This window comes from Poecilia formosa, unplaced genomic scaffold, assembly GCF_000485575.1.
Source record: "Poecilia formosa unplaced genomic scaffold, Poecilia_formosa-5.1.2 Scaffold10, whole genome shotgun sequence".
NCBI lineage: Eukaryota > Metazoa > Chordata > Actinopteri > Cyprinodontiformes > Poeciliidae > Poecilia > Poecilia formosa.
Genome location: NW_006799949.1, coordinates 341,413 through 365,548, shown reverse-complemented (window position 1 = coordinate 365,548; position 24,136 = coordinate 341,413). Strand labels below are relative to the sequence as shown.

At 37.2% G+C, this 24,136-nt stretch overlaps 3 protein-coding genes and 1 non-coding gene across 5 annotated transcripts; 1 reads left to right on the top strand and 3 right to left on the bottom strand.

Moving 5' to 3' along the window:
- Nucleotides 1-2,753: 2,753 nt before the first annotated feature.
- On the bottom strand, nucleotides 2,754-8,996 carry LOC103129749 (alanine aminotransferase 2-like). Of its 2 annotated transcripts, none has more exons than XM_007540938.2 (11): nucleotides 8,305-8,996; nucleotides 7,026-7,115; nucleotides 6,824-6,932; nucleotides 5,998-6,134; nucleotides 5,673-5,916; nucleotides 5,133-5,212; nucleotides 4,900-5,036; nucleotides 4,090-4,255; nucleotides 3,542-3,697; nucleotides 3,332-3,444; nucleotides 2,754-3,096 (listed from the first exon to the last, which is right to left on the bottom strand). In XM_007540938.2, exons 1-11 carry the CDS (start codon nucleotides 8,401-8,403, stop codon nucleotides 3,006-3,008), a joined length of 1,422 nt encoding a protein of 473 aa, XP_007541000.1. In that variant the 5' UTR covers nucleotides 8,404-8,996; the 3' UTR covers nucleotides 2,754-3,005. The 2 variants fall into 2 exon arrangements, with proteins under 2 accessions (XP_007541000.1, XP_007541006.1); XM_007540944.2 differs by having other exon boundaries at nucleotides 5,673-5,880.
- A 113-nt stretch (nucleotides 8,997-9,109) lies between these two features.
- Nucleotides 9,110-13,284, bottom strand: LOC103129728 (alanine aminotransferase 2-like). Its single transcript, XM_007540910.2, has 11 exons — nucleotides 13,173-13,284; nucleotides 12,058-12,147; nucleotides 11,860-11,968; nucleotides 11,643-11,779; nucleotides 11,315-11,558; nucleotides 11,089-11,168; nucleotides 10,869-11,005; nucleotides 10,242-10,413; nucleotides 9,834-9,989; nucleotides 9,605-9,717; nucleotides 9,110-9,360 (listed from the first exon to the last, which is right to left on the bottom strand). Exons 1-11 carry the CDS (start codon nucleotides 13,269-13,271, stop codon nucleotides 9,270-9,272), a joined length of 1,428 nt encoding a protein of 475 aa, XP_007540972.1. The 5' UTR covers nucleotides 13,272-13,284; the 3' UTR covers nucleotides 9,110-9,269.
- Nucleotides 13,285-13,892: 608 nt separating this feature from the next.
- On the bottom strand, nucleotides 13,893-23,695 carry LOC103129718 (alanine aminotransferase 1-like). The gene is made up of 12 exons (XM_007540900.2): nucleotides 22,670-23,695; nucleotides 21,932-22,066; nucleotides 21,301-21,390; nucleotides 20,607-20,715; nucleotides 19,884-20,017; nucleotides 19,239-19,482; nucleotides 19,075-19,154; nucleotides 18,874-19,010; nucleotides 15,297-15,471; nucleotides 15,058-15,213; nucleotides 14,674-14,780; nucleotides 13,893-14,586 (listed from the first exon to the last, which is right to left on the bottom strand). The coding sequence occupies exons 2-12, from the start codon at nucleotides 22,046-22,048 to the stop codon at nucleotides 14,484-14,486; spliced, it is 1,452 nt and encodes a 483-aa protein (XP_007540962.1). The 5' UTR covers nucleotides 22,049-22,066; nucleotides 22,670-23,695; the 3' UTR covers nucleotides 13,893-14,483.
- On the top strand, nucleotides 17,809-17,881 carry trnam-cau (transfer RNA methionine (anticodon CAU)). Its single transcript has one exon. It is a non-coding gene; the product is annotated as a tRNA-Met (tRNA).
- Nucleotides 23,696-24,136: the final 441 nt, after the last annotated feature.

The window sequence follows — 24,136 nt, the reverse complement described above, 5'->3', positions numbered from 1 at the left end:
GCCTTTGTTAATAATTGTGCTTCTGGGAGGAGATAAGCACTTTTCATTTCTTCTTTATGGATTTGAGAAAACCTGATTTTGTCATGTGATAAAACCGTTACCTGAATTTCTGCCATATTCTCTTATTATTGTGGCACCTAGCAAATAGAAATAACGTTGGTAATTCTAACTATACAGAAAGGAGAGTTTGGTCTGATTTAAAGAAAGAAAAATGTGTCTTTTTGTTCAGAGTATGTAAACTTCTTGTTACAATTGTAAATTATCAGTCAGGATTGCTGCTTATCTTTATCTTATTTTTTTATTTCTGTAGTCTTGGTTATGGGCTCCATGGTGGTGAAGTTGATAGCACTGTTTCCTAGTGACAGAAAGTTACAAGTTCAAATCCCAGCCTCAACCTTTTTGCATGAAGTTTGCATGTTGTCTCTTTCCATGCATCAGGTTTCTCCTTGCTTCCTCCCATACTCCATAAACATCAAGGTTTGGTTAAATGGCTTCTCCAAGTTGCTCTTAGGTTCAAGTGTGAGCTCGTTTTTAATCATGTGTGTCTTTCCTGTGTGTCTCTGTGTTACCCTGGGATGTACTGGTGAGCTGCCCAGCATGTACCTGGCTTTTTGCCCAAAGACTGCTTTAGATGGAACCTCCTATGTTATTGCAGAAAGCTCAATGAGACGGTGAAAAGGGCTCTTAGACCTAGATTGAAGTGTTTTGTGAAAGAGCCTAATGATTTAATGACAGAAGTGCAGACATTTATTAAACTCATAATTTATTCACATTAACAGCTCTCTGCAATGAGAAGATATGGAAATTTAAGCTGTTTATTTAGTACCTTGTTTTGTCTGTTGTGTGAATCTGCTGATCGTGCGTTAATGTAGAGTCTCTGAGGTTTTGCTGTGGTTTCCTTCAGCCTCGTCTGTGGCTGCCTGAGCTCAGGCGGAGTGGAAAAAGGTGGGGGAAGTGGGAATTGTTGGGCTTTGCTTTTGAGGAATGATTACCCCTCTCACTCATTTTCCCAGAGCTACTGGAGTGGAATAATTAGGTAGCATTTGCAAATCTGAACTCCATTCACGGTGAGAGGATAGTGATGAATGATAAAGAGGAGCAAGAGAAAGAATGGACCCTACTTCCTGTGGATTGCCCTGAGCCCTGCACAGCAGCGATCACATTATTTACAGCTGAGGATTTAATGCATCGTTCAGTAATGAGCAAGCAGCCGATGGCCTGTGATCTGAAATTCACTTATTCACTCACTGGGCTGGGCTCCAGGACTCCAGACCCTTCGGACTGAAACTGAGCCAACTCCGCCTTCTAATTCAGTCACTTTAGCCTTTTGCATTGTTGAGTCTTGCTTGCATGCTTAGTAATTAAAACATATGATTCAAAAATACATGCATTTGACGTTTTTAATACAACAAAGTCATATGAACTTGTGTAATAATCGCCCTGTTTTGTGGATGGACATGAAGTAGACACAAACCTGTTTTTATGATGCCTCATTAGTAAAACTCCAGCTTCTGTGAAATCTGCTTGGCGAAAATCCAAGTTTACAGTGACATCTGGTGGTGAACACGACACATATCACTGAAACCTTTACAAATTTTTGCTCATGTAGTTAAACTTTATAAAACGTGTTTAGAGCTGCAAAAGTTACACAACCTGTCTTTCCCAAAAAAAAAAGAAAAGAAAAAAAATACAGCTTATAATTTTGATGAAAATCTACTGTAGGAAATGTGCTGTCATTCTTGAATAGCTACCATTTTATTTACAGTACATTTTGGACAAAACTTCTTCTGTGGGATGTTGATTTTTATGAAAAATATAGTACAGACACAGTTTTCAACCTAATGACAAAAATATAGATTTGAAAACAGGAACTATTGCAATTCTGGATGTTTTTGTGGTGGAAATTCAATGCATGTATTCCATGAAAAACAGAGCTTATTTTAAGAGTCATTGTGGAAGATCCATTGAGCTGTGGATTGCTGACCCCTGTTCTAGGCCATTTTGTCAGCTCAGTTCAAACTTCCAGTAGCGAATGCCCTCTTTATTTGCCAAAGCCCTTCTTAACTAAGAAACATTTTTTCTGCTACTTTACAGGTCCTGGTGAACTGTGGCAATCAGCCTGAATGGGAGTACCTGACCAATCTTCCCAGAAGTGACCTGAATCGTTAGAGCTGGGGGAATCCTGCTGCAGTAGAAACACCCACTGAGAGCAAGAGAAAAGCTCATTGGAGCTGGAAACATTTTTGTTAAGTGCCCAAATCCTTTCAACAGACTTTTCAGTGTTGAGGAGCAAGTGACTCTCCTTTGAGGTTCACCCACATGATGATGGTGCCCTGATGGAGGGCTCCAGTATACCATAAGGGGTCACTGTGGTCAGTGGACCTTCATTTTATTTATTACATTTTTTTTTAGTTTTGCTTTGTAACTTGATAACTTTTTTTTGCTTTGTATGCATTGAAGCCATTATCTGCAGAGATGTTCTAACCAACAATTCACTGTTTTCTGCATATCCAATATTGGGTCACAAGGGTAACAGGTTCTGGGGGGAAACCCAAACATTCCCCTGGCGACACTCTGGGGCTCATCCTGGGTGACCTTGAGATGTTTCCAAGCTAGAAGGGATAAAACGTTCCTCAAGCGTAAGCAGGTCTTGCCCTGGAGTCTCCTCCCACAGGAGAACAATAGGTTGTTGTTTTTTTATTTTGCATTTACATTCAGCGTTTTTAAAATAAAACAATTATACGTCTCAACAATTTAAAATTGAAGTTGTGTTTATTTATTGTTTAAAAGTAAATCTAAGTGGACAATTTTATTTGTTCCCCAAGACAAATGCAGCAGTGACAAAAGTGCTGATTTTATTCTATGACATAATTACCTCATTATCATGAATCATGTGTATCTGAAAATATTGATAGCAGGGATTCCATGGTTTCCATAGTTTTGGAAACCTTTTTTCACAAAAAGTTTTAAAAGATTCTTTTTCTCTTTGTATCCTTCAAATTTCATCAGTCAGATCCGTTGAGGAGACGACGGTGAAAAGAACAAAGATGCGTCAGGACATCCTCCAGGACAGCAGGAGGCGCTAAAACACAAAGCCTGAGAGAAAAAAACAAATTGAGACATTTAGAAATATACAGAAATGCATGAGAGGAGCAAACTACTTTAGTCATGTCTGACTTATTAGTTATCAAAAGAACAAAAACAAATTACATGTTTTAATTTGACCTCTTCCATTAAAATGTATCACAAAAGAAATTAGTCAATAAAATATTTATAAAGTATGCAATGTTTGTAATCTATGCACAAACAGTAGATCTCCATGTCTCCTTACCTGATGTGAAAGTTTTCATCATTGTGTCCGTTTTCACAGCCAGGCCCCAAACAAATACCTTCTTCCTCCAGTAACCTCCGACAGTACAGAACATCTGCTGACAGTCGTAACATCTGAAATAAATCAGGACACATTTTTAAAATCCCAAGTCATAAACCTTGAAAGGCATCCAGTATGTCATTTTTATTCCTTTAGTCAGTTTCAGTTTACCTTAGCCTCTTCAATGATTTCAGCAGGTAAATGCAGGTGAGGATATAGGAAGACTCCTCCCATCGCCGGCTGGCAGCTCATCCCTGGTAGGGCGTTCAGAAGCTTGCATGCTCGTCCTGCATTCTGGGAGAGTGTTTCTGCTCTCACAAGAATCTCCTGTGCAAGAAAAATGTTATTCTACATATGCTAGCGAACAAGGAAAAGAGAAAAGTCCAAACTTATCTGCTCCCGGTGCTTAGTGATTCACAAGTTTGCTGTTAGAAAGGTGTTGTGGTACCTTAATCTCGCTATGCTTTGACCGCAGCCTGGCAATAGTATTTCATTACCACCTCAAAATATGATTATAGATGGTAGAAAACATATAACATAGCAAAAGTGGAGTCCCCAATATTAACTCAGACCATAGGTTTTGAGAAACTTGTTTTACGCTCATGAAAAAATCTAATTATTAAAAGATTATGATCATACTTTCACTGAATGTGGATGCAATTTATTTTTCAAGACAATTTCTTTTATAGGGAGCAGTAAATTTGCTTTTGTCTTTGTACCTGTGTGTATTTTTCATACGAAGCATCTCCAGGTGCAGGTGGATTGACCATGATCTCAATCGCCAACTGTGGTAAAATGGAAGCGCTGGACGGATATTGGAATAAAATCTTTTTCACTGCTGGATCCAGGTTGATTAACTCCATATAGCCTCCTCTCAGACCACACCTGGACAGTGCAGGATTAGCAATGTCAGAAGCAACAATATCTCAGGAAGCAGTAAAAATATGGGGAAAGAAGACGGGAATAATAAATAGGGGAAAAAAAACGTAATTCTATAAAACATAAATAAACATAAATAAAACCCAGAGTTAACAGTTAAAGTCTTCAAAAATTACTGTTTAGTTTTTATAAAAATCTGTGTGTTTATAGAAATTTTGTGCTGTATGTTTTCTAAAATGGAAACACCAAAGCTACTTTTTTTATGATAAAAACAGTGAAGTTGTACTGAAATCTTATTTGAACTGCAGAAATCCAGTCCCGTTCTGTTATCTAAGCAATATTATTATTGCTTAGATAACAATATTTTTGTTATCTAACAAGATTTTTCAATTTATGTAAAAATTCTTCAATTTGTGTAAAATTGTTCTTTTGTTTCTTGCATAATTTTTGCAATAAAATGGGTACATCATAGGCTGTTTTGAAGTGCATTTTTCACATTTCAAAAACTACTTAGATCGACACCTCTTTTAATAGAAATGCCCTTTGTTTCTTTAAAACTGTCATAAAAAACGTCATATTTTGTGTAAGTCATGACGAAACAGAAGTGTATTTACAGTCCAGACCCCTGAGATAATAGCTGTGATGCTCACTCTCCCATTGTGGCTGTCGATATTGAGTGGAATGACACCATCTCCACTGTCTCTGAGTAGGAAACGCCCATCTCAAACAGGACCTTTTTATATGAGAGAAACTCTTTGTCCTGTCCAAACACACTGTCCTGGTAAACCTAAAATGGTGCAACAAGTCAGAAAGAAAGGAAGAATTTTAAGTAGAAATAAGCACATAATAATCACAGAAATTTGTCTGTGCAGAATGTACTTACTTCTTCAACTAGCAAAACAAGTCGCTCCGATGCTGCGAAGTGAATCATTTTTTCTATTGTTTCTCTGTCTTGCACATGACCTGACAAAACAATGAAAGACATTTACTTGGTCTTTGTTGACAGATTAGGTTTCTACCAACAAATCAAGATTCTGATTTTAGATTGCCTCAACTTGTTTGACTACGTGTCAGTCTCATTTTGAATTAAAGACACACTTTATAATGTTACATAATTTAGTTCAGAGTTGATGTCTAATTTAACCAAAATAAACACTTGGATATGAGAAACATATTAAATATTATGTATCCAATGACTGAACCAAAAGCAGCAAATAGAACCAACAAATAGAACCTGGTGGAGCCTTTTTTGAAGGACTTTTTATTTTGAAGGTAGAAATTTTAGGGTTTTCTGTGGATAATGTCTACATTTCTAATTTCTGCAAATTTACACTTTGCACTCTTTAATTTTTTAAAACGAAGGCCTTAGCAATTCTATTCATTTTGCTGTCACTACACTACAGTATAAATGTGTGTTACGCACCTGTTGGGTTTCCCGGGTTACTGATGTAAATGGCTCTGGGATCACACTGCCTCCTAGCGGTCATTAGGGCTCGGTGCAGCTCTTCCAGGTCTACGGCCCATCCTCGCTCCTCCGTCAGCCTGTAGGGCACCAGTTTCACCCCCACTTCATCCAGCAGCATGGGTAATGTGTGTGGACATGGCAGGGGGGCCAACACACCAGTCTCAGTCTGTCCATCCTCACGTGACAGCAAATGTATCATCATCTAAATAAGACATTTTCAAAAATCCAGCATAGCATGTCATCAGATGAGGTAACCTCTCATTTCTAGCTCTAGTTACCATACCGCCAAAGTCTTCTGTGAGCCGGAGGAGAAGATGATGTCCTCTGGATTTGAATTTATCCCACCATCTCTTCTTGTGAGAAACTCAGCAACAGATCTTTGGATTGGAGGTAACCCAACAGTAGAGGAAGAATATGAACCTGTTGTAGGAAAATTGGCCATTTGAGCAAAGAAGTCTAAACGTTTTATAGATATTGCTCTAATAAGGCTGTTTTGTCGACTCATTCCAGGCATTATTGCCAAATTAATTTGAGGCATTAATTATTTACACATTTCCATTTCTATTTTCCAATTAAATCACAAAAAATTGAATATACTTAATTTTGCCACTCATTAGACTAACTAATACTCAGAACTGAGGGAAAACCCAATGTACTTAGGAAAATAGCAGATTTGTATCATGTGGCAAAAATGTTTTGAGCTGTTTCTTAAAAAGTTGAAATAGTTGACTATAGGGAGTTATTTGGATGTGAAAGCAGAAACAACTAAGATTCAACCCTGTTGTGAACTGGAATATACAGAGACATCCTTTGTAGTTTTCCGTCTCTACAGAAAGCTGTGGTCAAAACCACCTAATCCAAGTCCAAGTCAATACCAAAACTAAACCAGGACTTTGAGGATGGAGAGACAAAGCTCAAAACCAAACCAATTAGGGATCATTTTCAAGAGAATTGCTGTATTCCTAATAATTTAGTTGCTAAGCATGTATTTTTTGAAACCCATTACAGTTGTAAGTTATGTACCCTTCACTCTGAGGAAAAAAAACCCTAGAACAATGAAAGAAGGATTGTGCGTAAAAGTCCAACCTCATTTGTTTTGCTGTTCTCACCAATGCTGCCTCCATTACAGGCTTCCAGAAGCTTCTGTGTCTTCTGTTTGACGTCTAGAGGAAAGCTGTCTTCTTTGAGGAGCTCCGGGTAACAACACAGTGATAAGACCTGAGGAAGAAAGCAGGAGGCAGCAGTGTCAGGCATGCTCCATGAGTGACTGCAGAGAAGAAAATCAGCAAGAAGAGAATCTTTAAAACTAACCTGGCGAACAAAGGAGATGGGTGGCAACCCTGTCCGGTGGGGATCACAGGAGCTAAGATCAATTACCTTTGTAAAAGCTTTCTGCTCACCCTGAGAGGGAAGAAAGGGGGGGGAAATATGTAACTGCATGTAAAGTTTTAGCGACTGAAATGCGATTTGTGTGATGTGTTAGCTTACAGTGTGGCAAACTTCTGCTAGCAAGATTGCAGAAGCACCAATCATTTCTCAAGCGATCAAGAATTTTAAGAAGTCAGGTTCAACTGTTAATGGTTAATGTGTTCAACTGCCTGAGGCATGAGGATTCTGCATTCACACATATTAGTGTCCTCTAGTTATAGAGCTAAAATAAAGAGCAAACTTCAAGCCAAAGACTTGATTTAAAGGTTAACCAGGAAGCTGCTTAAACAGCTTTTCAGACTGCTTTAGGTCACAGTTCAACTTCAGCCACTGTCTACAAACAACCACTGAACACTGACTAAGGTGGTATTTGAAATATGATGTGAAGCCGATTATTTTTTTTCAACTTTGCACAAATCCTATGAAGCATGAGTGTCATGAAGTGTGTTGGTGGTGGTGGTGAGATTGAACGCAGGACCCAGGATGTAGTGAAGTTGACGTCTTTAATAATCAAGTTTAGCTCTAAACAGTCCAAGTACATGCAACACGGCAGAGTGGAAACAAAAACTCAGCACCGGCCGCAACTAAACAAAGACTGACAAAATAAGAGCCATGCCGCCACAGGACTTTCCAGTTCTACTGTGACGGTATAAACTAATGAGAGCCATGCCGCCACAGGACTTTCCAGTTCTACTGTGACGACTTAAACGAGGCTACAAAAAGCGACTTACTTGACTGACTTACGACGAACCATACTGACTACGACAAGGATCCGACCACTAACACAGACACAGGTGGGTTTAAATACACACGGGTAATCAGGGGAAATGAGACACACATGGGGAGCAATCAACGTGGAGGACAGGATCGAGACTCACAGGAACAGGACTACACAGGAAAAACTCAAAAATAAACACACAAAAACACGGATCCTGACAATGAGCTTCTGAAGTTACAAAAGTGGAGTTACTAAGTTGACCTCTAAACAGCTGCTAAATATATTCAAAATCTAAAGTCAGTAATTTGATGTTAAATATTTTTATTACAAGGAAACAAATAAGACATCAATCCAAAAATAATTTTGAAATGTAAGATTTTAGTACTTTTTGATTGTTTTGCTAAACAGGAAATGAGAAGTTTATGTTGTAGCCTAATGACTCACCTGTGCAATCTGCTGTGAGATCTGTGCAGCCAGACTCTGCAGGTTCACTGGGTCTCTGATCCCCCGGACCCTTGGGTTTACCTCCTGCACAGAACTCATCTCTGTCCGTCTGACTGGCGATCAGGGCGACGATCCCAGCACCACTCTCAGGAGGCGGGTGTTCAGGAAGGTGGATCTGGTTGAGCAATTCATTGCTATTTTAAACCTACCTCATAAAAAAAGCCTGACACCTTAATTAATTGGCGTGTTTGTGGATGCTTCTGTTGAGGTGGTGCAAAATTTAAATAGTAAATTAATGCAAAAAAAAACCTGCTATATAAAATGATGTTAGATATGTTTATACACATGCAAATTAAACTAACTCAAACTGTCAGATTAAAATATTTTTTTTATTTTTTTTTTTTATTTTTTTGTAATATACAAATGCTCAACAATAACTGATACCAATTTATTTTCAAAAATTCTTATAAAATGAGTTCACTATGAAGGGCAAATCAAGGCTTTCCACTTTTTTTTCTGCAATTTGTCAAATCCAAGACATTCAGGTTAAGATTAAAATAATAAATGTTTAGCACACCAACTCGAGAAAACAAGAGATTTAGTAAGTTTCAGTGTTGCATAGACTCCCAGCCCCCTATTCTGTTTAATTACAGGGCAACTGTAGGGAGGAACAACTCTCTGTTAACATATTGAAACATCCTGTAGATGTTTTATTATGTTGCATGAGCAGTTGTCTGCTGCATCTGGATGGTGGCTGAGAGAGACAGGAAAGAGGGAAAGACAACACTGAAGCAGTGAGCTTTAACCGCAAGACCTGCAGTGCAGCAGGCTTTAATTAAAATTAGGTTTGTCTCCACTCTGTTCAAGTATTGATTATCAGGTTTAAAAGTCAAAGCAATTTTAGGATGGTTTTTGTTTAGGTGATTTTTTTTTCCTCTGCTGAGTTTGTATCCTTTGGATCTCTGTCAGTGATGTCTGTCCTGGATCCACAGGTGAAAAGACCGAAGACGTTTCAGGACGTCCTCCAGGACTGCAGTGGGAGCTGAAATGCAGAGTCTACAAAACAAACAGAAGAAATATTTAGAAAATGTTAGTTTTACATCAGATAGATAAACTCCACATGACTGAAATCTATATTTTTATATGTTTATTAGTTAAAAATAGAACTTAAAAGAAAAATACACTTTGGAAGAACAGAAACCAGATTTAACAAGGTCTTTGAAAACTAGAGTTAATTAATAATGCAAGTCATTTAAGTCTAACACAAACATGCCAATCATCTGAAATATTCTGTCCTCACCTAATGTGGTAGTTTTCATCGTCATGTCCGTTCTCAGAGCCTGGACCCAAACAAACACCTTCCTCCTCCAGTAACTTCTTACAGTACAGAACATCAGCCCGCAGTCCTGATCTCTGTCATATAACAGACTTATAAATTATTGATGTATTACTAAAAAAAAAAAAAAAAAAAAGTATGGAAGGCTGGGGGTAGCATATTTAACTTTTTTTTTGTTTTGTTTGAAGCTGACCTGAGCCTCTTGTATGATTTCAGCAGGTAAATGCAGACGAGGATAAAGGAAGACTCCGCCCATTGCCGGCTGGCAGCTCATTCCTGGAACGGCATTTAGAAACTCACATGCTCGTTGAGCGTTTTGGGCAAGAGTTTCCACTTTCTGAAGAATTTCCTTTAATGAATAAAGCAAAGATGTCAAGAAACAAAGATACATATAGAAGAGAAAGCACACCCATGTTTTAGGCATATTCCATTCATTTCTCAGTAGCCTATAGATGGTGTTGAGTCCACTTAGTCTATTCCAAATCCAGCTGTGATGAATGAGATTCCTATTCAACCTGAACATCTTATATGTCTTATGTGTCCAAACAGTGCATACCCTCAGAAATATGTATTTTAAAATATTTTGAAGTGTTCTCCTTACTTGAGTAAATACTTCATATGAAGCATCACCAGGTGATGGTGGATTGACCATGATTTCCAATGCCAATTGTGGTAAAACTGGAGGGCTGGAAGGACCCTGCATGCTCGTTAAAAAGTTTTTGACCAGCAGGTCCATGTTGATGACCTCCATATAGCCTCCTCTCAAACCACACCTAAACAGAGGAATTACAAGTCAGAAAAGGTCCACCTATATAAGATAAGACAGATATATTATATTAATAGCCATAAATATAATTTACTAAACAAGTAAATTAAAGTAAAAGAACAGAACTTCCCCACCCCCTTAGTTTTCAAGTCCAGGGCACAGGGCATCATAGAGACATACAAGACCATACATAGACACTTAGATGTTTTAAAGTTATTTTTCATTCCACAATCCCAATTTTGACACTTTCATAAAAAACTCACTATTTCTCCGTACAAAAGTTGACTCATTAGTTATCAAACTGGAGCTTTACTGACTAATCAAATAAAAAAAACTAAAACAAAACATAGGAGAACGCGTGGAGTGTTATTATCTGATTAAAGGAAAAACTTTCTCAATAACCATAAAGTCAGTTAAGCAAAAATGCATTCGTGTTCCTGTTGAACTACTGGTCACACTCACTCTCCCATTGTCCCTGCCGATATTGAATGGAACGACACCATCTCCACACTCTCTGAGAAGGATGCTCCCATCTCAAACAGGACTTTTTTGTATGAAAGAAACTTCTTGTCCTGTCCAAACACACTGTCCTGATACACCTACAATAATGCGAAAAGGTGAAAGAAAAGAGCCAAATTTTTATTAGTAAGACAAACAATTCGCCTGTTCAGGGTGTACTTACCTCTTCAACTAACAGAACGAGCCGCTCTGATGCAGCAAAACGAATCACTTCTTCTATGGTTTTTAGGTCTTGTACATGACCTAACAGAACAAAATATTTATCATTTGCTTCAATGAAATAAAATTTGGGAAATAAGTTAATTACACATTTTAAAGTGAATCTCCCAGCAGGATGAATAACTTTGGTTCTAAAATGCCTGGTGGTGGCGGGACTCTGAGACGTCTACCTGTGGGGTTTCCTGGGTTACTGATGTAAATAGCTCTGGGCTCACAGTGCCTCCTGGCGGCCTTCAGGGCTCGGTGCAGCTCCTCCAGGTCTATGGCCCAACCTCGCTCTTCCAGCAGTTGGTATGGCACCAGTTTGACCCCCACCTCGTCCAGCAACATTGGCAGGGTGTGTGGACATGGGAGAGGGGTCAGCAAACCTGTCTGAGTGGGTCCCTGTCCACTGGACAGCAAGTGCAGAACCAGCTAAAGGCAGCCGTAGATAACAGAATGAAACATTCAAAGTTGCACCATAAGGTATCTTGCCTATTCCAGTTCCAACTGTCATACCTTTAAGGTCTTCTGTGAGCCGCTGGAGAAGATGATGTCCTCTGGATCTGAAGCCACACCACCGTCTCTCCTTGTGATGAACTCAGCTACAGATTTCTGTATTTGGGGTATCCCACAGGAGGAGGCAGAGTAGGAGCCTGCCATGGTCAAATCAATCAACTTTTAAAGCAGAAACTGCTAGAAATAAATCACACGAGATAAATATATTTTACCCTACCAACACTGCCTCCATTACAGGCACCCAGCAGCTTCTCTGCCCTCTGACGAACATCCACAGGAAAACTGCTTTCCTTCAGGAGCTCGGGGTACAAACAGACTGCCAAGACCTGAGAAAGCAAACAGAAGGTGACAGGCTGTAAAGACAAACTCAGGGAAACTGTGAACCTCATTAAAAAACTAAATGCTTAGTACCAACCTGGCGAGCAAACGAAAGGGGCGGCATCCCGGCCCTGTGGGGATCCCCACAGCTGACATCGATTACCCTCTGAAAAGGTTTCTGCTCACCCTGAGAGGAAACATGCCAAACTTTTCACAAACACTGTGACAGTGTATGCTGTTCCCTGCCATGCAACTCCATGTGATTAGGCTGGATCAAATCAAAACAGAACATGCAGGTTGAAAGTATCTAGGTAAAATTTGAAGGAAAGAAATCAAGTTGCACAACTCCACAACACATCAAACATCACAATCAGTCACATCTCATGTGCATTTATTCCACCTGTCTGAACTCTGATAATATTATGGTTTTGTGTCAGACCATAAACTAACAAGATTCATATCTTAATTGCTGTCCTTGGAGGATTATGACCAAGCAGACTTTAATGTTCTCTGTGTTTTGAAAGGACTTCAAATGGTAGGCTAATGAAAGTTTCTATATTTACAATCTTCTGAAGCCTGAACCACACAAGGAAAGATGTGGAACCTACAAATTAAAGCCTTAAAACAGTGAGGAATACATTTCAAAATGGAGACTCCGATTATTCAGTAGTATGCAGGTTAATCTCAGTTAACTCCGTTAACTATCTACAGAGCAAGTTAAATGAGCCATTTAAAATGTGTACAGATAAAAATCTATGAAGATCTGAGCTTACGAAATAACACTGACTGATATGCTGTGTTTGGTTTCCTTCGAAGAAAAAAATAAGCCCTCCATTATGAAGAAACATGTAACTGCATAAACAGCTGAGTGTGCTTTTGTCCTCTATAAAGTGTTGATGTTAAGCATGAACCTTCAAGATGGTGGTTTGATTAAAGTTTAACCATGAAGCTATCAGACAAAGAGCCTTTTCAAACAGTTATGGCTCCAGTTTAACTTTCACCTCTCTATAAACTTTGGTCAATGAATGATGCAACCTACATATTCAGTTTTTACCTCATACGCCTACAGTTGTTATACATTTCTTCTACACTGTTCAATATTTTATTCTGTTGTAGGGTATGCAGGTATTTTTTCTGTGCTTCATTAAGTCAGGGTTAGAGCTGTAATGGTCAGGGTTTATCAGGACCTTTTTGGAGCTGCTAATAACTCACCTGTGCGATCTGCTCAGTGATCCGTGCAGCCAGGCTCTGCAGGCTCACAGGGTCTCTGATCCCCAGGACCCTCGGGTTCACATCCTTCATGGAGCTCATCTCGGTTCATCTGACTGAGGAACAGGGCGACACGCCAAGCGGGTCGGGAAGGAGGCGGGTGCTCAGGAAGGCAGAACCTCTTGTTGTTTATCCAGACCAATATGTTTTTTGCTTTGTAAAACCCATAATTGAAAGAATTTTATTTAATTGCATATTTTAATACAATTTCATAAAACTGATTTTTGTAAAGCTTATGTAAAACATTAAAGTTTTATTTCTTTGTTGAATTTTATTAATCAGTTGTTCACTTTGTCACAAATTTGACAGATTCATACAGAGGCTCCTAGCAAATCCTATAGTTCTTCACTCTGGCTCTTTCATGTATTTTAGTTTCTTCTCAACAAAAGACAAAGAATCTTCAATTTTGCAATCAATTCCTTTTACTGTATCACACAGTGTGAATCTAAATGTTGTTGTTTTTTAACTCTTTGCTGATGTTTCAGTCATTTATTAGATATGTGTTAGATATATTTCAGCCCCTTTGTTCAACATGTGTCCAAAAATAATTACCATAACTTTTGTCTTTTTGTAGTACGAGACAATAAAAGGACAAAATGAATAAATTTAAAATTTATAAATGGGTTTTTAGTGAGGTAAATAAAAGCGGTAAGCCCATTATTTTCATGTATTTATTTTTTTTAATCTTTACAGGATGAGTTTGAGAACAAATTCTGATTTTTTTAAGCTATTTAGAAAACATCAGTGCATCATACAACAGAATATTTGGGTGGATGTCAGGAGAATGGAATCGACATTTTAAAAATGACAAAAACAACCAACTACCAAATTTACTTATCAGGTGAATATAAAGTTTAGGGTCAGCAAAGAACTACATAAATGTTTGCATTTTCTTCTATTGTGTATTTATTCACATTAGCATTATTGTATAACAGTCAAATTCTTAAAACAGCTACTCTTGTCATATATTTTCATGCTTTTGTTATCACAATCCAAGCAAGTCTGAAAAGCAGTTCACGTATGCATTTTGTTTTGGCATGGAAGCTAAACCTAACAGTAATTTTAAAAAGGATCCAGACATTTCTGACTAATAAAAAGATAAATATGTTTCTCCTTCAATAAAAGCTTTTTCTAGCATTATTCTAAAAATGTCAGGAAAGAAAACAAATATTTAAATATGATCTTTCTGCTTGTCTCATGTGGCTTTGGTGTATTTCCTCTACTGGTGACAGCTTGTTGCTTCTCAGCTTTGTCCTACACAATTCTGTTCAGTTTTCTGTCAGAGAGGCGAAGGTGGAAGGAGGAAAGGCGAGACAGAACCTCCTCCAACGTGTCAGGCGGAACCAGAATACATAATCTAAAGGAAACAAAAGAGATTATGAACCATGGTATTTTGCACATATTGTCTGGATCCAGTGAGGTTTTGTCTCATCTTGTTTCCTACCTGAGATAATGGCTGCCACTTGTTCCATCATCTCCTGCACCTACAATCAAATCCTCCTCCTCCAGTAACATCTGGCAGTACAACACAACTGCTTCCAGTCCCAGCATCTGAAAACCAGGCCATGTGCAAGATTACAACAAAAAAAAATAAAAGTTTGCAACACAAGAGAAAGACATCAGCTACAAGGAAAACCACAGCATGTTTTTTAAATTTTCAACTATAGTGTCTGCATTCAATTTATTTATGCCTATTTTTGTGAAATACTGTTTAATCTTATTCTTCTGTGTTGTCATTTTATATCAAATTCTACACCTTATTTTCTCTTTATAAGTGGGATTAGCGAAAATGTAATGAAATTAAATGTCATTAAATTTAATTAACAACATTGGCTTGCTCCTTGATCTCAGCTGGTAGATCCAGACGTGGGTAGAGGTAGATTCCCCCCATCGCCGGGCGGCAGCTCATTCCCGGTAGATCGTTCAGCAGCTTCAGAGCCCGCTGAGAATTTTGGGCCAGAGTGGCTCGGGTCACGAGAGTCTCCTTCCAAGAAAACATCATCCAAAAGAAGAATATAAGAAAATGAAAAACATTAGTTGCTGTTGAGGCTTTGGTTTTGCTCTTACATGAACAAATGTGTTATATGAAGGGTCGCCCGGACCGGGTGGGCTGAGCATGAGATCCAGTGCAAGCTGTCCTGTGACTGGTGCATTGATGTCAGTACAGAGCATGGTGTCGACGAAATGCATCACCCCTGGGTCCATGTTGACCGCCTCCATGTATCCTGCTCTGAGGCCACACCTGCACACAGGTCACCAGGGGGGTGATTAATGGAAATTAGACACCAGAAAACATGAAAATCCTGTAGGAACTTATTTAATTCTCAACATGTGTACACACACACACAAAAAAACTGTCACATTATCAATCTCTAAAATGAAATCAAATCAGCGTGAACTTGTAATGTCTTAGCCAGTAAAGGTAGAATTGCTTTGTTGTTAACAGCTTTGTTAATGTAGACTATTATAATGGCCCATTCACATGATCAAATTATAAAATATTGAATTTCATTTCATTTCAATTTAATGTCATTACTGCTTATTTCTCATGTATCCTCTAAAAGAAAAGAAATCAAATAGATAACCGAAACAGCATTGTTTGAAGATTAAACCATTATTTTTCCATTACCAGTGTTAAAATAATATACAATTCTCAAAAACCATGAAACATAAAAAAAACAATAAAAAATGTAGCAAAATATTACAACTATTTATTTCTCAAGATTTAAAAGATAGAACTAAAGTAAAAATTAAAACACGGCGACATTATAAGATTTGAATTAAGCATTTGTCCATTCTGAGATAGAATGTGTCATCTTAACTGAAAATAAGAATCAAAGTAAATATTAAAGTTAATGAATAAAAATAACTCATTTTAAAAATGAAACTATTTTCAATCATCTATACAAAAATGAAACAATAAATGAATTACAATTAAACAGTGACAATCATGTCATTCCACTTAAGCACATTTTTATAGTTTTTTTATTCTTAAATTGAGGCATCTGTACTTATAAAACTGCATTATGCATATTATTTTTTTATTTTGTCACCAATAATAATATTTTTAAAGGAGACATATTGAAAGTTTATCTTCAGATTTAAAAAAGAAAATCATTTCTATTCTTTTTCATAATAATAATCCATAAATTACTGTTTTGTCACAATACTTCTTCATCAATATATTTTTCATTCAACCCCATAAACCACATGTGTCAAACTCAAGGCCCGCAGGCCACATCAGGCCCGCCATGTCATTTTATGTGGCCCGCCCCAGCATTTTATAGGCCGATGATTGACTTAAAATAGGTTTTGAGCACAAATTGACTACAAACTACATCTCCCACAATGCATTCCAATTGTTACCAGCCAAACATTACAGCTTCTCGCCACTAGAAAGCAGCAGAGTCACCTCAAGCTGCTTATTGATTTTCCCAGCGAATAAGACTGAGACATCGACAAGCTAACATCAAAACGTCCAAGAAAAGAAAAATCGATTTACCTAATTAACTTTTATGTTACAGTCTAATTAACTTTTGCATCGTCATTTATTTCCTCAAGATAAGCTACCGGCTCCTCAAATGGATTAACACAATGTTGCATTCTCTTTAGTTTTCTGTGGTCTGTAATGGAGACTTGAATTTAACCGCCATTTCAACAAAAGGTTTGTAATGTGCTTCCTAACCATTTTTTATTTGTAAGTATTGATTTTATGGGCTGAACAGACAGAAACAGTTACCATTATACATTTTGAAGTGTTGATTTTATTTTTGTACCCTTATTTATTTTGAAGTGTTGATTTTATTTTTGAACTATTTTTTAATTGTTGATTTTATTTTTGAAACCTTATTTATTGTAAAGTGTTGATTTTATTTTTGAACCATTTTTTAATTGTGAAGTGTTGATTTTATTTTTGAACCCTTATTTATTTTGAAGTGTTGATTGTCTGAAAGACCTTATACATGAGTTGCCCCATACGGGGTTTGAACCGCTGACCTCAGCATTACCAGCACCGTGCTCTAACCTGCTGAGCTAACTCACCTACCTTACAAACTGTTGAGTTTCCATGGATTTAAGAAGAACTCACATGATCTTACCACAATGTAGATTTGATAAAAGTGCTTATATTCTAATGTTTTTCAAAACAACATACATAATATTTTATTTTCCAGAGATTTTGTATTTTTAAGTGTTGATATTATTTTTGAACCATTTTAAATTTTCAACTGTTGATTGTATTTCACAGATATTTTTTTTTATTTTAATGTGTTAATTTTATTTTTGAACCATTTTTTATTTGTAAGTATTGATTTTATTTTTTAGCCATTTAGCCAAGTACCTGCAGAACCATTTGTTTCTGCTAATGACATCTTTAATACAATTTGTTGATCCCAGGCTTAGTTTATGGACTGTAATGTGAAATTAGGCACAATTATAAGTCTGACAGTTTGTTCACCAAGTTACTGTGCTCTCTGAGAGGATCTGTGGTTTAAGTATTTGACATTGTTCCATGCCCATCGTTGACATTAGTCTCTAACAAAATGTTGGATCATCTACCAGGAACACTGCAAAGAGCTGAGTTTCTGTAGTGTAGTGGTTATCACATTGGCTTCATACGCAAAAGGTCTCTGGTTCAAAACCAGACAGAAACAGATTTTGCATGTTCTATTCATCACAGGTGTTTACTAAAGGTCAGCAAGGGTTCTGTGATGTCATGGTCTGTACTCTGAATCCAGGCATCTGAGTGCAAACCTCAGTTGTAATTTTCATGTTGCATCTCACATTATCAACTTTGGAACCTCAAACTGAAACAAACAAGAGAAGTTCAGTTCCTGTAGTGTAGTGGTTATCACATTTGCTTAACACGCAAAAGGTCTCTGGTTCAAAACCAAACGGAGATGGTTTTTGTCGGTTATGTATCTCTTGGGTTGCAGTGAGACAACAAGAGCCTTCCTCTTTCATGATGGTTCATTTGCCAATCGACTTCAATGTCGGCTACTTTGAAATCGAAGCTACTTTACTTCAATTACCAATTGGCAGTTCTATGGCGTAATGCACATGTGTCAAACTCGTGGCCCCCCAGCATTTTATAGGCCATCAGAACTCAAATGCAATATATAAAACTTCAATACATAAAATCAGTTATTTAACAATATGAGGTGTTTAATTTATTATTAACATTGTATTTTCATACATTTATGCTAGGGCTGCCCAAGTCTAGTTTTCCAGAGCTACCATCTGCAACTTTAGATGCATTCCTTCTCTAACACACCTGGACCATTGACTCATTATAAGCCTCTACAGACCTGAATGAGGGAAGTCAACCGTTTGTCTGGGGTGTTTTAGCAGGGATGCACTCCTGATTTGTACCGTCAATGTGGCCCGTTGAGGGGGGCCAATATGCTGAAGTGGCCCTCGGTGAAATTGAGTTTGACACCCCTGCCATAAACTAAAGATTTTAAAAATAACTAAGATTCAAATACAGAAATAAAACAAAACATTTATGTAAACAGAAAGTTGGAGTGAGTTTGTCTCAAAACTCCAAACTAGTTTTTAAGTCAGTAGTATGGAAATCATCCCCCATATTTTACTGAGATTCTCTGAGATCTGATTTCAACTAATGAGGAAGGGAAGAGAAACTCACTCTGCTACACAGGCACAGGATAAAGAGTGGAAGGAGACCAGCTCCACAGTGTCTCTCAGATGTTCGTCCATCTCAAACAGAACCTTCTTATATGAAATAAACTCTTTGTTTGGTGCATAAACACTGTCTTGGTAGACCTAGAAGGAAGAGCAGAACAGCTCAAAACATTATTCTGAATCTGAGGAGACATTTTATCATCACCTCATCAACCAGCAGAAGGAGTCTCTCAGTTGATACAAACTCAATCACTTCCTCTATGGACTCCCTGTCCTGCAAATGTCCTGAAAACAGAAAACAGCAGCAGCTTCCTCAGGGTTGATAACGAGCTGAATTTGGTTTGCGTGCAGTGAAGTGTGCAGGCCTGCCTGTAGGGTTTCCTGGGTTGCTTATGTAGATTGCTCTGGGCTCGCAGCGCCCTCTGGCGGTCGTTAGAGCTCTTTCCAGCTCACTCAAGTCGACAGCCCAGTTTTCCTCCTCTATCAGCCGGTAAGGCACGGCCATCACCCCGGCCTCGTCTAGCAGAGGAAGCAGTCCGTGTGGACAGGGATGAGGGATCAACACTCCAGTCTGAAGTCGCCCTTCCCCTCCGGACAGCAGCTTTACTATTACCTTAAAACACAAAGACAAACTTTATTTTCCCATCGGAATTTAGGCAATAATCTAACCACTATTTTGTTACTTCGATTTTAATAACTCGATTGGTTAGGTACTTTTAATTTCCTTCATAGAGAAGCAGAAGTTTCCGACTTGGGAATAGGAAATTTTGACTGATGTATATTATAGCCTGGTCTTTTTACTTTGCTTTTTCTTGATAATAATTAAATTTCTTTTGAGGTAGTTCCTGTTGCTCATTTCTGGAACCACACTAGGATTTGCAAATGTACCATTTTTCAAATGTGGGCAAACATTAATAAAATTGCAGAAGCTCACCTCTCCTTTATGTCAGGTTATGTCAGGTTTGTTGTTACAATATCCTTTTAAAGTTCCTCATAAACAAATCTCTGTCTCACCATCAGGGCTCTCTGAGCTCCAGAGGATATAAAAATGTTTTTAGCATACGCAGGAACACCTTCATCTCTTTTCATGATGAATTCGGCGATTGTTTGTCTGACGTGAGGCAGTCCAGAGGAGGCAGTGTAGGAACCTAAAGATCATAATAAACAATCAGTTAACTCATTAAACAGAGTATTAAAACTTTATCCATATTCTGTGCTATAATGAGAAGATGGCGGAGGTGGATAATACTGTAAACAATTTTTTTCCGGAGTAGTGTTTGTTTTGTTGTTTTATATATGTACAATTTATTTATGTGTATACTACTTATACTAGTATGACATTTTTTATTGTTCAGTTGTTTCATCTGATCATGTACTAGAAGTTGCAAGATGGGGAAAATAAAACTCCTTTTTATTTGGTCTCTGGCAGCTGAGAGAGATGACGACGCAAAGCAACAAAAATAAATTGGCCTTTATAAACTTGCTGGATTGAATTTATTTTTTCTTAACCACTAGTTTAAGTAGTTTTCTTTATTTTTCTGTGTTTTAACTTTTACATATTGAGTTGCAGCACTTTGAGCTTTTAAAGCCTGCTTTAGTTAGTTACTGTAAATGATGGGCAAATCATCATTTACATCATTTATTTCGTCAGCACAAGGAAGAAAGCTCAATAAAATTTGGGTTTAATAAATGTGAAATAAAACGGTTTTGTTCTTGTTTTGTTTTTCAAATCCTCACCCACACTTTCACCATCACAAGCCTCCAGGAGCCTCAGGGCTCTTAGCCTGACGTCCAGAGGAAGATGTTCGTCACTCAGCAGCTCAGGGCACAAACACACCGCCAGGACCTAGAAAATGGCATCAAATTCAAAGAGGAACTGAAGCAGGAAAATATGGCATATGCATGATGTTGATGTTGATATTGATGTTGATATTGATTGTTTAAAAAAATAATTATTTCCTGATTGTCATATATTACATTATTCTCAATTAGGAATGCCAAAATTATTTTTGTTTGATTAATACCAGAATAAGAAGATTATTTTTCAAACAATTTGTTTCTTTCATCAAAGTCAAGAATAAATAATTTTCTTTTTTCCTTCTACACTACATGACTCTGGGTGTCCTTCCCGAAGCTTCTCGTGATTGTTTGCTGGAGTTTTGGTCCATTCCTCTTGACAAACTGTTATGACTGAGTCAGCTTGTCTCACTCAAACACACCTTTTCAGCTGTGCCTAATTTCTATGGGACTAAGATCAGGGCTTGTGGTGGCCAAATAATATTTACCATTAGAGCTCCTAAAGATTTGATAAATTCATTGATGTTGATGAAACTCACTGACAAAATATATGCTTTTGGGATTGTTCACATTAGGAGTACATTTAAAAAAGGATTTTTGCCTGAATCAATTTAAGGAATATGAAAAAACCCACCTGGCGAACAAATGAGATGGGTTTCATTCCTGCTCTCTGGGGATCACCTGAACTGATGTTAATCTGCTCCTTGAAGGATTGTGGCGCCCCCTACATGAGAACATGGTATAAGGCAGCAAATCAGTTTTAAAATACATCTCCTTCCTCAAAGTTTCAAAAGTCAATTATGGGCTTAATTGCATTGAGAGGAATTTTCATATTCAGGGTTTCACTTGTACTGCACTTGGGAGCAAATATGTTGAAAAACACATTATTGTTGATTACATTTGTTCCACTCTTCTTTACGATGTGCCTCTGCTAAATGTCCAGACATGACTTTCTGCTCAGGACTCTCTTCAGTATCAAACACAATGCTTTATTCAGGTTAAATCTGGACTTTAACTAGACCATTGCAATACATTAATTATTTTTTTGTTTTCAGAGACTCTTCTTAGGATTTGATGCAATGATTTTATATTTGTGTTTTCTTTTTCTTTTCAGTTGTTGGAGACACTTTTTTTTATCTCATTATTTATTGGCCATATGATGTGAGATTTTTTTTTTTTTTACTTTGTCTTGACATATTAAGCCTTTGGCTGGGGAAAAAATGGTTTACTGTATTTTCCATACCTATCAAGATGGCTGGGCTTACCTGGATGATGTCTCTGGTGTTGTTCTCAGTCAGACTATGCAGCCCACTTTGAGATGAGAGTCTGATCCCTCTCACTCTGGGATTCACTTCTTGCAGGGACATCATCAGCTTATGCATCAGATTGTTTTTCTACTTCTAAGATAAACAACCTTTGTTTCGTAAGTTTCTTACAAGGTTTGAAGTCTTTGCCTTAACTGATCTAAATTACGTTTAACTGTAATTTAGAATGTAATTAGCTTACATTCCCAGATTCATCCATTTAATGTTTAATCATTTTTATTGCAAAAAAAATTTAGTTTCAGCTTTAACTGCATACATCTAACCAGGTTTGATTTAAACAGAGACATCTGATAGTTGGCTAAAACTTATCAAACTTAACAGCTGTTAAGCTAACTTTATACTATGGGAAGTTGTTGAAGTAAGCCAACTTAAATGCAAAAACAAAAAACTTGAGTGCCAGAATTATAAAAAAAGAATAACATGCAACTATGCAAAACTTCCGCAGGTTACAGGATTAAATATACATTGTTGTCAATAATGATGGATAAAAAATTTTTGAAACTAATCTAATGAAATTTAGATAATTTGACTTATTATTGATAAAAATATGTCTAAAAGTTTTACTGATTGACCTCAAAACAATGACAACTTTAAATCTAATTTTAATTAACCATGTGGGTCTTGAATTTAAATAATATTAAAAATGTCTTTTTAAAAAAATACTTAAATTTAACTTACTGAAATTTCCAGAAACTGCTTTCTTTACTCGATGTATTTTGTCTGATAGCTGCTATTGAGTTCTTGGTGAGGGTTTCTGGACTGCTGTTCTCAGAACACTGGATGAATGTTTAGCTGATATATAGTTATATATTCATCTGATCTCTAACTTATTTGATGTATAACCCTCTCAATTATTTCAGTTGGACTTACACGTCTGAGCTGGACTTTAGACAATGTTTTGTCTGATTTTTTTTTTTCAATCTTTTGGAGGCCATCTGTATGTACTGCTTTATACATCAGGGACATATTCAGGTAGCAAAATTTACCCAAATCACAAACAGAAAAGCATCAGATGTGAGCATCTCTTAGTTTTTCATATTGACAAAAAATTAAGAGTCAAAACTTTAGCTGTTAATAATATTTAGGAGGATTGGCGTTAAAGATTAAACATAATCTGATCTCTTTGCCGGACCATTTGCACCATCAAAAGCCCATTTTTCTGACTTGATGGGTTGGAGGCGAGTCCAGTTTTAGAGCACATGCTGGTTTCTGAATGATAAAAAGTCACCAGAAGCTGAAATGTTATCAATTGTTTACAGCAGCAGAAATGTACGTGGTTTTAATAAATCACTCGGCTGCTTTGCATCCCTGGTACAATTGTTAGTATTATCTTAAAGCTCCGGCGCAGTCTTCTGACAGGTTAACAGGTAGGGATGTGTAAACACTCATATTTCCATCTGTGTGATGAAATCTTCAGACCATGTAATCAAATAATTAACAAATTTCTTAAATCAATACTTGACTCGATAAATAATCATCCTCACTTCATTTCATAGCTGTAATTGTTTTACCAAATAAAGGCTCTGTCCTCTTTCTGGATTTAATTTCTTCAGCTTTGACTTTATTTGGCATTGTTATTTTTTTTTTTTTTACTTGACCAAAGCTTATTTAGGAGTCAGACTGTTGTCGTATACAAGTCATTCTCACCTCCCAAATGACATGATATGGTCCACATCATGATCTTTGTGAGTTGAGACACATATGGGCCCCATAGGTAAACTTAGGTGAAAATCTGTTCATTTTCACACAGGCAGGTAGGTTATTTTCTCTTTCAGACACAAACTCACTGTAGAAATATACATAAAGAGCTTTATTAACTGGAAACTTGCACATAATTTGTAATACGGAGTATTAATACTGGACAGTAAGCATAGGTACAGAGAGAGAAAACACAACTGAAGTCAGGTTTTCTAAAACACAAAGGCTGTAGGCCGAGAAGATGACTTTTGCATAGAAGTCCCAGCACAGTACAGCGTACTGCAGGGAGGAAAGAGAGGATTTTATCTAAGGAAACATTTTTTTAAAGGGAATTCCAGTTACACAATATTAATTTTACCATAAAGATACAGAAAGCATCCTTCTTGTAATATGTTCTTTCACCTAAAATAAGTTATGTACACAATGATCAATGAGTTGAGGGTAAAG

Coding starts and splice junctions, on each gene's coding strand:
- LOC103129749 (XM_007540938.2), bottom strand. CDS start 8,403: ATGAGTTCTGTGCAGGAGGTAAACCCAAGGGTCCGGGGGATCAGAGAC. Junction 5,213..5,672: donor TAACCCGGGAAACCCAACAG/GTGCGTAACACA, acceptor TTGTTTTGTCAG/GTCATGTGCAAGACAGAGAA. Junction 4,256..4,899: donor TCGACAGCCACAATGGGAGA/GTGAGCATCACA, acceptor TGCACTGTCCAG/GTGTGGTCTGAGAGGAGGCT.
- LOC103129728 (XM_007540910.2), bottom strand. CDS start 13,271: ATGAGCTCCATGAAGGATGTGAACCCGAGGGTCCTGGGGATCAGAGAC. Junction 10,414..10,868: donor TCGGCAGGGACAATGGGAGA/GTGAGTGTGACC, acceptor TCCTCTGTTTAG/GTGTGGTTTGAGAGGAGGCT. Junction 9,990..10,241: donor CATATGAAGTATTTACTCAA/GTAAGGAGAACA, acceptor TATTCATTAAAG/GAAATTCTTCAGAAAGTGGA.
- LOC103129718 (XM_007540900.2), bottom strand. CDS start 22,048: ATGCATAAGCTGATGATGTCCCTGCAAGAAGTGAATCCCAGAGTGAGA. Junction 20,716..21,300: donor CCATCTCATTTGTTCGCCAG/GTGGGTTTTTTC, acceptor GCCATTTTCTAG/GTCCTGGCGGTGTGTTTGTG. Junction 20,018..20,606: donor TTGTGATGGTGAAAGTGTGG/GTGAGGATTTGA, acceptor TATGATCTTTAG/GTTCCTACACTGCCTCCTCT.